Source organism: Paramisgurnus dabryanus, chromosome 2 (assembly GCF_030506205.2).
Source record: "Paramisgurnus dabryanus chromosome 2, PD_genome_1.1, whole genome shotgun sequence".
Classification (NCBI taxonomy): domain Eukaryota; kingdom Metazoa; phylum Chordata; class Actinopteri; order Cypriniformes; family Cobitidae; genus Paramisgurnus; species Paramisgurnus dabryanus.
The window spans coordinates 46,464,439-46,481,638 of record NC_133338.1 but is presented as its reverse complement, the minus strand read 5'-3'; the positions used below and the strand labels follow the sequence as shown (position 1 = coordinate 46,481,638).

The 17,200-nt window shown below is 38.0% G+C and overlaps 1 protein-coding gene across 2 annotated transcripts in view; it reads right to left on the bottom strand.

Moving 5' to 3' along the window:
• Positions 1-10,046: 10,046 nt before the first annotated feature.
• The window catches only part of dhx15 (DEAH (Asp-Glu-Ala-His) box helicase 15), a 34,861-nt gene continuing 27,707 nt past the window's right edge, over positions 10,047-17,200 (bottom strand). For both annotated transcript variants that reach the window (XM_065288940.1, XM_065288939.2), the window contains exons 12-14: positions 15,564-15,754; positions 10,710-10,879; positions 10,047-10,600 (exon numbers count right to left, since the gene is read on the bottom strand). In XM_065288940.1, coding sequence (XP_065145012.1) covers positions 10,483-10,600; positions 10,710-10,879; positions 15,564-15,754 — 479 coding nt within the window. In that variant the 3' untranslated portion in view covers positions 10,047-10,482. The remainder of the gene's footprint in view (positions 10,601-10,709; positions 10,880-15,563; positions 15,755-17,200) is intronic.

Sequence of the window (17,200 nt, the reverse complement as noted above, 5' to 3'; positions counted from 1 at the left end):
AGCTTGGTCACTTTTTTAAGCTGGTCTAGCTGGACTTAGCTGGTCAGGCTGAAAGACCAGCTGACCCACCAGCTTGACCAGCTTTGCCAGGCTGGGAGGACCAGCTTAGACCAGCTACTGCCACCTTAAAACAGCTACCAGCTTATGCTGGATTTTTTAGTAGGGAAGAAGTCTGCTAAGCTTGCACAAGTGCAGGTTCAGGAAAAGTGCACATCAAGGGCACATGGGCCGTCCATGAGCACCCTGTTGATTGAAACATAACCTAAACCTACAAGTGGGACACTCTACACATGAAGTGCGCCCTTTGGGACACAGCCATACTGATATTACCCACAACTACTAACTGTGAGAGGGAGGAGTTTAGTGATGACACACTAAATGAATACATTAAATAATTGATGCTCTTCATTATAACATTAAATTAACATTGTAAATGCAAGAAGTGTATTCTGATGTCTAGGCAACATCACTTCCGTTCGTGTGTCCCAGCACTTGCATACTCCTTTCTCAAATGTATGTATGCTACTTTTCCATCACAAGGACAGTGCATACTTTTAGGGCATATCATTAACTGCGACTCAGAAAGCGAGTTTTCTTGTTAAGTGCATACTTTACGTGTTATTTAACGCATACCTCGCAACTGTGAGCGTAAATACTAATAAAGCATAATTTGCGATAATGAATCAGATGCGACCAGGCTCGTGAAAGGAGGCGTGAGGCAGACGCGTGACGCTCTTACCTGCTCATATGAATAGTCGCACGTGAAGTTGAGCAGACACGATGACAAGATCTCGTCCTCTGACAGCCCGTAACCCTCCATCGTCTTCGCTCGCAAGCTCAAATACCTTCGATATTTCTTCAATGAAAACGTGTATTGGTTTCCCTCGGCGGGTCTCAGCCGGCTCGGTTCTGCCGCGTCCTCGAGTTCACCAAACGACAACAGTGCGCGCCGGCTCTGCTGTCACGTGCGCGCAGCTTCCAGTATCAAACACTCTGTGCATGCATCCTTTTGCTGTATTGTTTCTCTTTAATTAAACGACTAATTTAGACAGTTAAATAAGCAAAATGTACTGAATAAAGAATAATGTGTCTTCATTTTTAGTAATTAATAGGGCATAAACTGTACCAATCATCACATCAACAGGTGCACAGATGGAAACATGGATTTCTGACTTAAATAAAATTTATTAAAGTTTTTTCTCATTAGGTATGCATTTTCTATGGTTTATAGTGTAAACAGACTGTAAAATTACATTTTGGATGAGATTTTACAATATATTACATATGACTTAAATGCACTGTAAGTTTCTTTGGATAAAAGTGTCTTCTTAAAGGGATAGTTCACCCAAAAATAAAAATTCTGTCATTTTCTCATGTTGTTACAAACCTGTATACATTTCTTTGTTCTGATGAACATTAAATAAGATATTTTGAGGAATGTTTTTAAGCAAACCATTCATGAGCCCCATTCACTTCCATAGTATTTGTTTTTTCTACTATGACAGTGAATGTGGCTCATGATCGGTTTGCTTACAAACATTGCTCAAAATATCTTCCTTCATGTTTATCAGATGTTTGTAACAACATGACAGTGAAAAAATTAAATTTTTAGGTATACTATAAGCGGACACTTTTATCCAAAGAAACTTACGTTGCATTCAAGTCATGCATTATTATCACGTTAGATCCTTGGAATCGAACCAATGATGTTTTGCAACACAGCGCTCTTACCAGTTGAGCTACAGTAACAGATTATGTGATGTTTATATCAGCAGCCCATATAAAGTTTACTTACAAACATCATTGACAGTACAAGTGAGTGCAAGCCTATATAGCTCAGTGATAAGCTAATAAGCTCAGTGAACAGCTTATAAGGTCATGGTTTCGAACCCAGGGAACATACTGATAAAAAATGTGCAATGCATTTTAAGTTGCTTTGTATAAAAGCCTCTGCTAAATGCATAAATGTAATGTAAAGTGTGTATTAAGCTCCATTAAAAACAAGTAGTGTCATCATTTCCTCATCTTTGTTTACCAAAAAGTGGAGTTCTTTTAGTTTTTAGAGAATGACTGGCACTGATATAATTTCCAGATTTATTAAAAGTCATGTTGTAAGATTACACCGTTGCAGTGTTTTGCTTTGAACTGCTTGATAACGGCATGCTTTACATATCAAATATTTATTCATCAAATGTTTAACTGATGTTAAGACTAATACGTTTTATCTTCCAGGCACAGCATTTTTGGAATGCTTTTGAAATGTTTATAGATGGTTATCTTTTCACTTTCATTTCAGTGATTCGTGGGAAGCCCATTCAAGCTATTTTTAATTTGTCTTTGTGAAGAATTGTAGATATTGCAGGAACAAACAAAGTAATGAATTTCACAAATATCAAACAAAAAAGATAGGGGGAAAATACAAATAATGAATCACTCATATTGTGCAGTCCCAAAATTTTATAATCTTCACCCTAATTCTAAACTGTTTGAAGTAAATGTGTACATCAATGCATGGATGCATCAAAAATGGATACACACTCAAACAGTAACGTATTTAAAAGTCATAGCACATGCTGCAGAAACTTACATAGGCTTATAGCTTTCATTTCTGACATTTCCAACAATGCAGATGGTGGTAAATCTCCCTAAACTCTTTTTTAAGTGAGGTGAGATTAATTTCTCTCAGATTCACCATTTGCAGTTCATTTCAAACAAGCAGGATATTCCTCCTCTCCCTGTAGGGCTAATATATCAACACCAACCTTCCCACATTGTACAGGAACTCATCACAGGTAGGCTGCTGAGCTCCTGTCAGAAATGGCATGATCGAATTGTTCCATCGTCCTGTCACCAGAGGAGCCATTACTTCAAATTAGCATACAAATTCAAACCAGGACAGATGGATTTGTCACATTCCAGTTGACATCTTCCTCTGAGATTGGCTTCGCTAACACTGCGCGATGAAGATAAGACACCTGTCCCCGCTTCATTCAGGACAACGGGACGACACAGAAGAGGAGGGACGTGAAATGCAAATCTAAAAAACACAATTGAGGTCTTGTGGGTGGTCCTGCAAGAATAAACTAAACGGGCCATTGTATCTAATGGGCTTAATTTTGTTTAATCTGAACTTTTGGGTTTGGGGGGGGAGTTCTGAAATTGTAAGGACTTTTGATTTCACCATTGCAAATGTCAAAGGTTGATCAATGCAAAGCTTTTAATCAACCCATGGTATAGTTGCACTAAACAATACAGCATACAATAGCAGTGGCGGCCAGTGACTTTTTTCGTGGGTCCTCGATGCGAAGTTCTTCACAACATGTATGTAGCCCGTCATGTGTGTGGTTCCTTATTCCAAATATGTGTTCTGCACATCGAGCACGTGTATGTGCATCACTTGTCTTTTCAAAATAAGTGCCTGCTGCAGATGCGGCTAAAGAGTTTATGATAAAAGAGACACTCGCATTTGCCAGATACTCCCATAATCTCATGTGTAATCAGAGTTTATTGTTAAGGGAGTGTCTTGCGTGCATTTTGTGAACGTGAGCGTCTCTTTAATCATAAACGGTTTTGATGCGTGTGCAGCAGGCACTTATTTTGACAAAACACATGATGCACATAGTTGACATGACGCAACAAACACATATTTGGAAAACGCAAGCAACACACATGACACTCCAACCCAACCTTTTGTAATGTTGGGTCAGCCTTCAGCCAGACCTCAACTCTCTCATGAACACCTGTACGACTGTGCTATAAAGTTTTAAATATGTAAAACCTTCACTTCACCTCGGAAGACTTAATAACTATAGATACATTTTTGATGGATGAATGGGCTCATTTGGGGTTTTCAAAATGGGGCACTATCCACTATGAGCATAGCATTGTGATTAAATCTTTCAAACACGGTAAGGAGCGTCACATTTCCGGCTGACGTCAGAGGTATTCAGGTCAATCACAACTTGCAGGTTAGTTGGCCAATCAGGGACTCAGCGCTTTTCAGATCGTTGAGTTTTGTACAAAATCTGTGCGTTTCAGGAAGACGGGAATATCAGGAGATACAAAAATGTATGGTATGTGGAAAATAATGTTTTTTAACTATAAACCACGCGAAAACATTGTATTATACAAAATACACAAAACAACATTGTTTTTAGCAATAAAATAGGTCCCCTTTAAAGGCAGATTGCATGATATCTAAAAAACGCTTTGGAAAAGACTCGAGCAGACTACTAAAACACACTTATAGCCAATCAGCAGTAAGGGGCGTGATTACTAACCGACATCTTTAGGTGTGTTCGAGATCATCTGGTGCTGCGCAGACCGATCAGCGAGGTTGGCAGCTTGCAGTCAAGGGAGAAGCTGAAGACAGAGCCGTAAAGCCGGACACCTGCTGCTTGCCGTAGTGATGTGTGCGCAGTTTATTCTCCTTTTTAATCGTGAGTTAAGTGAATTAGATGGTGAATGATAAAAACAAACGTTTTAATAAAAAGTTGCAGAAACATTTTTTATCGAATATTTTAATTGCTGTTTATACTGTATACCTCAAAAAATTATGGGAAAAAAGCCTACATTATTGAAATTCCAATATAGTTTGGTATTATTATTTTATTACATGACACAACATAACATATTTATGCATATTAACATGTTTTATCGGTTATAAAACATGAATTTATGTTTATTCGTTGAACTGAAGGTTGGATTTAACTTGAAATGCACCTGATCGTTGTCAACAGTGAGGCGACCAATCACGAAGAGCTGTGTCATCATCAGAACTCCGTGCAGCCGCTCTGTGGAGGCTGCACTGGTTGAGCTAGCCGGCTACTCTCGAAACGCTCTCGCTGTACTTTAAAACCATATGACACCGTCACGTGCCTTCAGCGGCAGCTCAAGTCTGACAAAATTACTTACCGGCATGCACTGCTTTAAGTCTGCCGCCGATCTGTCTGCGCAGCTCCGCATGAAGTCGAACACACCTATTGTCTGGGTTGCGTATGTGTGGGGCAGGTCTATCAACTGAAGGTCCAGATTCGAGATCATGGACCCTGCCTTTAAGTGTCTTCAGAGAAAAAAATTGACACTGCTATTTTTACATCTTAATTTTGGTTTTCTTGGCTTCCCTTTAAAGGGGACATTTCACAAGATTTTTTTTAAAGATGTCAAATAAATCTTTGGTGTCCCCAGAAAACGCATGTAAAGTTCTAGCTCAAAATACAATATAGCATGTTAAGCAAAAATGTGCACTTGGGTTTTTTGGTGTGTCCTTTTAAAAGCAAATGAGCTGATCTCAGCACTAAATGGGAGTGTCGTGGTTGGACAATACAGATTAAGTGGTAGTATTATCCCTTTCTGACATCACAATGGGAGCCAAATTTCAATGACCTATTTTTCACATGCTTGTATGGTTTACCAAAGCTAAGTTACTGGGACTTTTTCACATTTTCTAGGTTGATACACTGCGTACCCAATTATAGCACTTAAACATGAAAAAAATCAGAATTTCATGATATGTCACCTTTAAAAGAACAAGACAGACTTGATAGATTTTGTAAATGCTTTGATTTGGAATTAAATGTTTGATGTTATCAATACATTTGAAATAAAGAAATAAACTCTATTAATAACATTTTTGCACTTTATTTTTTTACACTTTTATTACTAAACTGCTATTTTTTAATACCACTGTATTTGATTACACTAAAAGTTGTTTTTGGAACTTTTAGTGACTTGCAATGCATACAAGATAAACATTTTATCAGTACGTGTTCCATGTTTGGACCCACAACCTTTTGGACCACCAACAATCTATCTTAGAAAGACTATTTTTTAATCCTATATCTTGCCATGCACAGTCTATGGGACCAGATACAACAGATATGTTGTTTGTTGAAATAGGATGAGTGTCATATAAAACCTGAAGTTCTCCCCATAAACCTTAATCTTTTTATTTATTTGTTTAAAGAAAACATAAATAAAAAATAAACCAATTAGGAAAAGGTTTTCCTACTTTTAATTAAAAACGACAAATTAAACAAGTAATGAAACTGTGAAGGGGTCTCTATATATATTTTGAAAGCAGTGCAGGGGCACTAGTTAGTTCACTTCAAAGGGCTTTATTAATTGGTCCTGGCAAGAATTCTCCTGACATTGATGTATTATACAGAAAAGAGTTCAATTATGTAAATCACTAGTATGACAAAACCGTCTATTAATTTTTTTATAAACGCAAAACAAAATTGTGGGTTTTGCCTCCAGCTCATGCCACTGGCCAGTCTAATAAGAGACTACTTAGAAAAATAATGATTTTCTTGGGTAATTATGCTGGGAAGGATCAATTGGAAACACTCAGTATGACAAAACCCCTTTCCCCTGCAGATCAATTCCACATAATTTCTAGATCAGCTCAAACTAATGTGTTTTCTATTGGCTTCAGCGGACCACGCTAATCTCTCGGACGATTTCACGGTTACACGTGCGCTTGCAAGTAGAAAGCTATCTATTTGCAAACTTGGGGCTGAACAATTTTTCCCAACAGTCAGAAAAGATCAAAATAAACATGCTAATCTCTTACATTTGCATATCGAACACGTGCAAGCCTTGATGTGAAACGCTTTCCCCTCCCTTTTCTTCTCTTCTGCTCCACACACAAGAACCCCTCCTCTAGTGATGCTCCTTTGAAACTTCAATCGGGGGCAAGTGCTAACTTAAGGTCGCTTTTGAAGTTTTTGCATCTCCCGCACGTGTCACCTTGCAAATGACTCAGCTCTAGCTCGCAAGTAACCGTGCTGTATAATGCCACAGGTGACAAATGGATTTGGTCTTCATCTACAACTAATGGATTAATATGGAAATGGAACAAAAAGCCCTTCTGGGTTCTGTGTCCTCGCTTATCAAAAGTGCAGCAAAAACACAAGTCTCAGGGCCAAGGGGAAAGGCATTGCTACTATGGATTACTAAGACACTGGTTTCTGTTTAAATGAAGGTGAAATAAATATCTGCACTCTTTCTGAAAATGTGGACTCATTGGTAAATGAATCCATTTCTCCACAACATGAAAACCAATATCAGTGCTTTAGCTGGAAGGAATGTTTGAGCTCTGAGTGATGCTTTAGATCAATAACGGTAACTTAAAAATATTAAAATACTCAAATACAACAAAAGAAATATTAAGAAACTTTGATACGATACTGCATCATTGTAAAATCATTGCACCACTATACAGTAAACTTTCAATGACCCGAGCTCAAGGGAAGATGACTGTTCCTATCGTCTAATGTCCAGCTGCACAATTTCTGTTCGTTTCACGCTCCAGATTGTGAAGCAGGCTGGCCAACAGAATGAGAGTTGGAGATGCTACTTACAGTGCCTTTATTGTCAAAAAATGGTCACTAGCTATAACTGGGGCAGTACCCTTTCCAAAAGTACAACTTTATATTAGAACATCAGAGGAACATATTGATACTAAATGTTTTCATATCAGTACCTAAATGGCACATAGGAAATTCCTAAAGGGCAACTGCCTAGGACAACTTTTTGAGCCTTTTTTTCTGAAAGCGTAGGCAGGCACTGTAAGCTTTATTGCTTTGTTTTACAACACTGAACCAGAAAAGATTTGGCATTTTGACACTGACAAACTGATTGTTTTTCATGTCAATGTGAGAACAGATTTTTACAAGCTAAGCCAAATGCATTAAACAGAAAATCTGCTTCATCCCATTCAATAAACTTTGTAATTGCATCACCAACAGCACTTGCAGTCTGTGTGGATCCGTTTTAAATATCGCACATTTGTTCGAACCCAACCATACATTTTCAGTTTGATCAAGAGAGGAATTCATTTCCGGTGTATGTTTGTTTTATAGGTTTGCTATCTAGCACAGGTGCGTTACATACTCCATAAGGTTTTCTTGGATTTATTTTACCCATTAACTCCACAACCCTTCCAGGGACTGCTGCAGCCACCAGCGTGCTTCAATGTTGGGAGCGGTGTGTAATAATGTTCAGTCTTTGGCTACTCCTAATGTCAAACATGGCATTACATCTGATTTGGACTTGTAAAGGGATCTTTATAGTTGTGTGTTGGTCCTACGGCGTAGGTTCTACGTCGGTCTTCATTTATACTTTTGCGTCGTCGTCCGCGTCAACGTGCAAACACACGCGCAGACCACTGGTCGGCAGTATCCATGCGTGTAACCACAGTGGCAGCGCGACCGTCAATGAAGAAGCTTGGCAAGTAAATCCAATAACGAAGAAGAAACAGCAACTTGTTGTGTATGATGATTTGAAAAGACCAGCAATGATGAATATAGTAAATAAACAGCAACTTTTGTTGCAGTTTAAGAAAAAAAACTCCTCAACTTGGCTTATCTTTGTTTTCACCGTCGCAAACGGAAATACCTATGACGTTTTTTACCTGACGGGAGGGGTTCTGGTGGATCAATCTAGCGCTTGTGGTCTGCAGGACAGTAGCTCATCAGGAGCAGGGTTGGAGACACCTGCTTTAGGGGGTATGCACACAAAGGCGTTCACGAGGCGTGATCGTCGGATTCTGCAGACAGGCGCAGTTGCTCTCCAACCGACTGCGCTGACAAAAAGCACGATGGGAAAAGACTTCCTGGCGACACAGCTTAATTCTTATTGGCCCTGGGATGTCAGCTGATAACTCCACAACCTATAGTAGTTTTTATATTTTGTCAACTTGTTATTGACATTTATTTTATTAATTGACTTTTGTATTGGTCACCTTATTTGACTCTCCTTATAAACATCTTTGTGTAAATATATTTATTGGTATTTCAGTTGCATCTATTTCATCCGAGATTAAATATGTGAACGCGATCTCTGCCTCTGCTGACGTTTGTGGTCGACTGGACATCGAGATTGGTGAAGTGTCTGACTTAAAAGGTCTTTTTTCACTCGTCCCCTCTCACTGCAGCTGCCTAATCCTGTCTAAATTTCAGGCGAGGTGAGCCGCATCTCAAACAAGCCTATTGTCACTTCTCACTCGGCCATCCAATCACAATGGAGGAGGGGTGGGACAAAAAAATCACAACGACCAACTGGCACATGATAAACAAAGCAGAAGTATAGCAACCAAAGCGCTCATCTGAAAAAGCTGGCAAACGCCAACAGTTGGCATCCGCCTGACATTTTCAACTGCGTTTAAATGCTTTGGTGCGCACACCCACTTAGAGTCTTCCACATCATCTGGCAAACTGTAAAAGTAGCTTTTTCTTGCTTTCCACTCTCCTAAAAAGCTGCGACAGGTCCTGGTCCCTCCAATCTCACCTGAAGCTTTTATCTCCTTTTCAACTCCTCCAGATTTGTCACTGGCCTCTTGGTGGCCTCCTCCTTCACGAATCCTCTCCTTGCATGGAACCTGCTCTAGGCAGATTTACAGCGGTGACACTTTTTCTTAGTTATTGATTTAACTGTACTCCAAGGGATATTCAATGACTTGGAAATCTTCTTGCATCCACCCCCAGCCTTGTGCTTTTCAATTACTTTTTCGCAGTTGCTTGGAGTGTTCTTTTCGGTGAAAGCTCTGCCACAACAATGACTCACCAGAAATTGGACTTTTAAAGATAGAGGCACATTTAAACCGCGGTTAATTGAAACCTCTTGACTACAAGCAAATGATCTCCATTTAACTGTGATTCTAAAGCACGTTGGATGCACCAGTGATTAAGTGCTGCATTAAAATGGAAGCGAAAGCCAAATTAAGACACAACGATAACAAAAAGTTGTGACATTTTGATTAGATTACGAGGTCACCATTTTTAATTAAAAATGCATGAATAAATAGCTTCCAACAAGACTGCTAACATGCATTTAGAAAACAAATGGGGTTGATTTTGATGCAACCTCTACAAAAATGTAATCTGGTTCATTTGGTTTCAGAGTTTGTCTTGATAGTAAATAAAGCAAAATTGTACGGTTTTCTTCCTTAATCATTTCTATACCTCATCCTTTAATAATTCATCACTGGGCAATACACAGTCCTGCAAAATGATTGGTTTAAAAGTCACTGAACCTCAAAAGCATTTCATTATTGAAATCAAGTTATTTTTCTTTATTGAAGTAAAAGCTCCTATACAGAAAGAACAGGAACTGCTCTACTCAATAACATAGCAAGTTCTCAATGTCAATAAGGAATGTCAACATCTACATGAATCTTCATGCAAACCAGCTGATGGTGGTTTCCCTGTAAGCATTTGCTCCCAGTCAATCCTTAGTGCCTAGTGACAATTTAATAATACACCATTATCGGGTCCAGAGACGCATGGAGTGGATGGGAGCAAAAGAATTGATAAAAAAATAATATCTTAAAGACGATATCGACAAATCGAAACAGAAAAAAGAGAACAGAAACCTAAAGATGAATGACATGTGACAATGTACAACTTCAGAGCTCAAAGCAGCACTGCACAGCACATACTGAATTCAAAACGTATATTGTCCTTATACCACTGGGCAGAATCAGTACTGCGAGTATTCCTTGGTTTGAAGTTTAGCGACGATGCGCTCCAATTGCCTCTTAGCTTCACACTGAGGAAAGTTGCCCATTTCATAGTACTGTGGAGCAATTTTCACCAGCCTAAAGGGACACGGAAAAAATGTTTAGGCATTTATTTTCAGGCACTTTGCAACTTTTTTCCATTGGATGTATGCAAGGGTTATGTGTGCACGTGGCCGTTTTAGCTTACCATTCGGGTTTTATATCAGTGCAGGTGCGGATGTAGTTCTTGGTGGTCAGCACGAACTCGTTGTAGAGAACCCACTCGGGCTTATGGTCCAGTACTGTGGAAGGGTGCAACTGGACCACCTGGTTGTCCTTCACCGTTAGATAGTGTCCCGTACGCTCCAGGTGAGCAACCTGATAAAAACATAGGCGCAAATGAACAAATAAATCAAACAAGCTATCAGAAAGCACGCACCAATCGCTTTTTTGAGGCACTTAAACATGCGCCGTACGGATGTCGAGATTAACCCGGGCAATCCGTCTCAATAAAAGCCCAACGCAAACAGAGACACGGCCAATGAAACGCCCAGTAATTTCTACACTAAGGCACAAATCTGTCTCACCGATAAAGGTTAATGTTGACAAATATTTCGATATTAATGGAGTAATTCAACCAGCCAGGTCACTTGTTTCAAGTACCCCCTCCTGGAGACGGACTCGATAAAAATGTAATTTCCTTTCCCTATGCAGGATGAAAATTGCCTTGATTTCTTAGTATGCGTTTAAATGGTTGTACTTTAATAGAACGCCATGCATTACATTAGCAAGCTATGGTGATTCTCCATTCCCAGAAGAACTGTAGAAATAGTGCCTTTTAATTTAGACTGAAACAAATAAAAAGAGAATTTTAGTTCTTCTCTAAATCCAGCTGTGTTTTGTAAGTTATATTCATAGGTAACGCGTGTTGTTTTTTCTGTATCCACTTCAGCCACAACTCTTTCAAAACATATTAAGACTTGACTACTTTTTTTAAGTGGCTTTTCAAATCTTACTTTTTTCAATGTTTATTTAATTAACCAAATAAGTGCCACACTTTCACTAGAATATAAAATCTGCCTCTTTAGGTGCCACCCAATACTTTACAAATTAAACTTCTGCGCTTATATAGCAGCCAAAAAAGCAGCAATCAAATCAAAATTCAAATTAAGCAAAACATTCACCAAAAAGAGGAAAAAAATTAAAACCGGATTGGCTTGTGGCTGGTGTGTGCCGATTTGCATTTCTCATTACACAACCCCTAAATTTGTAAACCAGCTGATGTTAGCTTTCAAAGCTTAACCGCAGTGAAAAACGTAAGGCCAAATATAAAACTCCATAACAGGGGTGGGCGATAAACCAGTAGGTATGATAAACAGGTAGCGCTGGGTGATAACTCAATGATGATAATTTTCTCAGTATACTTTTTTTTTTTAAAATAAAACAATAATGACAATTCGATAAGTGGTCGATAATGTTTATTCACTGTGTGTAATGCTGCGCAAGCACTTTCAGATGCTGCATGTGGTCTTTGTTTACAATTACAGTGTCGGTTGGACTAGGAGTGGAGAAAAATGAGGCAAGTTATTAATTTAGGGACCTAAGATTTCCATGATCTGGATAACGCAGACAGAATCACGGTTACTTTTAATAGCAGGGGACTATTTTCAGGCAGTGCGTAATATCACTACGCCTGCTGCAGCCATGTTACATCAGCAAAGTCATTGATTATTACGCCAGAATGAGAGTATAGTTCCTAGCCATATCTGGCTAGAAAAGCGCAACTTTTAATTTCCGTCAGTCTTAGTACACGATGTAACTACAGAACGTCAAATTTTAAATAGGAATTCAATGGATTGTGCTAAGCTATGCTAAAAGTGCTAACACCAGACCCGGAGATTTTTGGTTGTGCATTCCAATTAATATCAATTCAACTGCAGTTGGTTTGTTTTGATTTAAACCTTCATAACTTAAATACAGCTAAGTAGCACCATAAGACAAAAAAATAACATGATAACATAATAATAAACATGTTTTGACAAAAATGTTAAAAACGGAGTTCTCGTTTTTCAACGAAACTCTTTAAATTATTATTATTAAACAATTGTAATTTATATAAATAATAATAATAATTATTATTATTATTACTATCATTAATTAAATGCATTATTTATCATCCTTATGTTATCACTATCATCTTCAGAAAGGTTGAGTTTTTGTCTTTTTTACTGATATTGGTAACGAGATTTATGGAAATTCTATGGTATTAAAGATTTTAAGAACATAAAAGCCGTATTAAAAATTAAACTCTACTGCAAATCATATCGTTACTGTGATGTAAAATTAAATCCATTGTGACATAAAATTGTGGTAATTTCATCTAACCCTACTTCATAATTAGGGCTGCGACAACGCAGTGATATAATCGATGAAGTCGACGCCAAAAATACGTTGACGCCAAATATGCGTGTCGATTTGCCAGACCCAAAAAGGCGGTGCTGTAGAATAGTAGCAATGCGAGTGGCTTTAGTCCACGCCGGTTTCACACAGCAAGTGTGAGCAGTGCGTGCGGGCGCGTGTTTTTTTCAGCGCCCATGTTAACAAGCATGCACCCTGCCGCATGAGCAGCGCAAGCTCGCGGCTCTGTACCAACAGTGCTGCAATCGTTTCTGCATCGGTTCTGCTGCGTTGCTCAAGCTCAATTAAAGTGAAAGTGCTTTGTTTATGGTTTAAATGCTCGTGGATTGACGGGAAAAAGTATAATTTTACCCTAAAATCTAGGGCCGGGACTTTAACGCGTTAATTAAGATTAATTAATTACACAAAAAATAACGCGTTAAAATTTTTAACGCATTTTAATCGCACTTATTTTTGCACTGCGGAACATTTCTCATTGGATAAGTTTCGGCGGACCGATTATACTGGGGCACCAACTAGCGTTTATGACTTCAGACCACAACAAACCACAGTGAACGAAGAAGCTGATGAGATCGCTTTAGTTGTCCCCGTGCAGTGGCGGAGTCCCGGTGGGCCGGTAGTGTTTTAAGGCTGCGAGGGCTGGTCTGATAATAGCCGTGCTTTCAGTCTTTAGTCATGCACTCCGGCCACACTAAAACCTATTTATCATATATTTAATATGCTTCAGCGCTCAAAATGTATCTGGCCGCACCGCTCTCTCTATCAAGCCCGTCTGAGACGGGCCGTCTCCCCTGGAGTTCTATCAGCCAATCAAAAAATAAAGAAAGAGGCTACACAATAGCCAATCAGAAAATAGGACTGTTGTATCTGGGTAAGATTTAACGCAACAACCAATAAAAAAGCATAGCCTCGCACACCCATAGAGGAATGAAGCTCCGATGAAGCATCACTTTGAGCAGCACAGACAGAGTAAGTCTGATCTCCTGTTTTAATGTTACAACAAATGCACAACTTTGACACAAACAATGACAACTTGACTGCTGTTAGAGAATGTTTCCCAGATAATCAGCATCAGTTTTTCACGAGTGTCTGTAACTTAGCCAACAGTTTACAGCCTGTTCACTGACAACACCTGCTCTGAACACGCAAGTTAGTTTAAGCCTCGTTGAATTTTCGTTATCACACTATAAAAACACAAAACATATAGCAGCTTGCGTGGACATTAGCCCGACTCCGAGTAAAACGACTTAGTTGAACAAAAATAAACAATATTTTGTTGCTTAAGCTTATGTATTCAGTCATTATTCATGGTATACTAAAAATCCATGTAAAAAAATAACTTCTCAATGTTCTCAGGTCAAATATTTATATGTGATTAAAATGCGATTAATTTCGATTAATTAATTACAAAGCCTCTAATTAATTAGATTAATTTTTTTAATCGAGTCCCGGCCCTACTAAAATCATGAATGTGAAGTGTGTTTTAAACAGTCATGACTTTGAGCAATTTAACAGAAAGCAATGAAATATTGTCACTGTTACCAGAAGACTGAGCTTTCATTCACTCTCTGTCCAGCAGTAAATGAGTCCTAATCTATCTTAACAAACTTAAGAGAAAGAGATTTAATAATAAATGTGCTTCTTAAGTCTATAATTGTGTTTATATCTGTCATTAAATGGAACTAGAACAACACGAAAACAATGTGGATTAAACAAATCAAATTATAAAAATGACACTGACCTACAAAAGGCACATTGAAGAGGTTTTAATGCATGTAAAATAAAATAATTTGAACTTGAGATTTTTATACTGTTACTAAACTGCACAGTATGCGCTGCAAATGCTTTATTGAATGCTACCTCTGACTAAGAATGCATTATTTTGCACTTGTATAGTATTTTTATTTTGAAATTTTAAAAGCAATAAACATATATTGTTTACATTCAGATATGTAAATCAACATGTAAAAATTGCTATTAGTTAATTAATGGGGAGATAATCGAGAATCGATTGATAAAATGAATCGTTAGATTAATCGTTATAGATTTAAAAAAAATAATCGTTTATCCCAGGCCATTTGTAAAGAGAAGTCATGCAATACTAATATCATTTATTTCTCAACCATAAGAACCACAGTGCTGCATCACTGTCTAAAAGCCCAGAGGCACGGTTGATTCTCGTGTGACGTCATGATAATTTCATCAATATCATGTATCTAAGCATGGCATGGAAACTGTATTGACCAATCAGCATCCAGGACTGTTTAATAACGCTTTGTAAAGTCTCAAGTCTCTTCAGGCAAACTCTACATAGTATATTCAGAGATTATACGAATAAACGCAGTCAGTTGGAATTTATCAAGATCAGTGAAGAAACCCTCAAGGCCACATTCACATGACTTTTTGTGGATATGCCAACACATTATGCTTTAAGCCTCTGGGTTGGGGAGACTTCACTAGGATGAAAGAAAAATGGGAAAAGAAAACCAATAGACAGTACATATTTCCATCAAATCCATCTCTGTAGACAACCAAGCAATATTGTGCACAGACCTCCACAAATGAATCGAAGGATCTATATACATTTTAAATAAACCTTTAGTATTTAGGTAAATAGCCAACACATAAAAAACAAAAAACAAACCTGCATGAAGAAGCCGGTGACCAGAGCACGACGGATGTTGATGTAGTAGTCTCGGCTGGTAAACTCTGTGCTGCGTCGTGGGAGGTTAAAGCGATCCATGATGCGGGAGAGCTGCTGCCGCACGTTATCAGCCGACATCAATGAGCGGTAGTTAACGAAGTTATCATAGCACCACTGCACAGACTCGTGGTCTTTGAACACAATGAAAACCAGGTTAACCAGGCGTAATATCTAAACATCTCTAAAATTCTCACAAGTACTGCAAAATCAAGAGTTCGGACAAATCTATTCAACTTTAACAGGACTAAATATAAAGTTACCCAACATGGCAGATCGAAGAGATTCAGCTCCTGGCTAAAGGAGAGTAATTAATCCGTTATATAGTTTTATCAATGACAGAAGAACATAAATATGTAAGCGGTGAGATCTTAGCCATACACAATACCCAACTCAAGAATTTTTATAAGATTTACTGTTTTTAAAATAAAATCATCCTACATAATGTAAAGAACAAGTAAGAAAAAGTAAGGTCATGTCAAAGATTGAAATCAATGTGATATCAAACTTTGATGCTCCTAATCGCATCATTAAATTATGAAAATTTAACATGTATTTCACAGAAAGGTGCAAAAATGTTCAGGGATTTTTTTTAGTGATTTAATATATTGTATTAATTTATTAGGGTGGTCCTTATTTTTCAACTTTTAAAAGTTCATGCTCCCACCCCAACAATATGTTTGAATAAATAAATACAAAACGTTTAACACATTCGCGTATTGTGTGATACTTTGTGCTAGCATGTATAATTGTTTAATAATATATACTTATGGCAGCAATGGACTTTTTTGACCATGCTCCATGCAATTCAAACTCCTGTTTTAGTTGTGATATGTCTTTCAAAGCAAGAAAGCTTCAATGTGAATGAAGCACAATAGACAATATACACTGAGACAATGGCTGAAGCAACACGAAGCAAGTCCGCTATATGGTTACTCGGATCAGAAGAGACTGAAATAACTGGAACAAAGTTATCCTCCGAGAATCAAGTTTTGTGTGTTGTGCGTTTTTAAATTGTAGAGTTTTTGCAAAAATATGCGATTTCGGAAATATTCAAAGGCTTTGAGCAACCTCTAGATATTGTAGGAACAATTCAAAATTTTGCACATTGTGTTTTTATTGATATCCTTACACATTTAGGGGGTGAGAGTTTAACATTAAAAAAAAAAAATTGACCCATATAAGGACCATCCTAATACATGTATATACACTAGGGGTGTGACGAGACCTTGTGCGACGGGATCTTGCGAGATTAAATGTGTCTCACGAGATTAAATGTGTCTCGTGAGATTTCTTGTGGAGGTGAAATGCTGGCTGTTTCTCAAATAATAGACTGCATCCTTCGAAGGTCGCATTTTAAACTGCATTTACTTCATAAAGACTGTCTAATTAGAGAATATTAACAATTATTAAGTTTACTAATTATTTAGTTTATCGCAACTTGTTGTAATATGATCACGACTTGCGAATGTAATGCTCAGATAATTAACTGAAATAACCCCTGATGACGTACTGTATGCAGCCTGCATATGCGACCTCTGGAGGATGCAGCTTTCTGTTTGAACCTTTTACAGTGCATG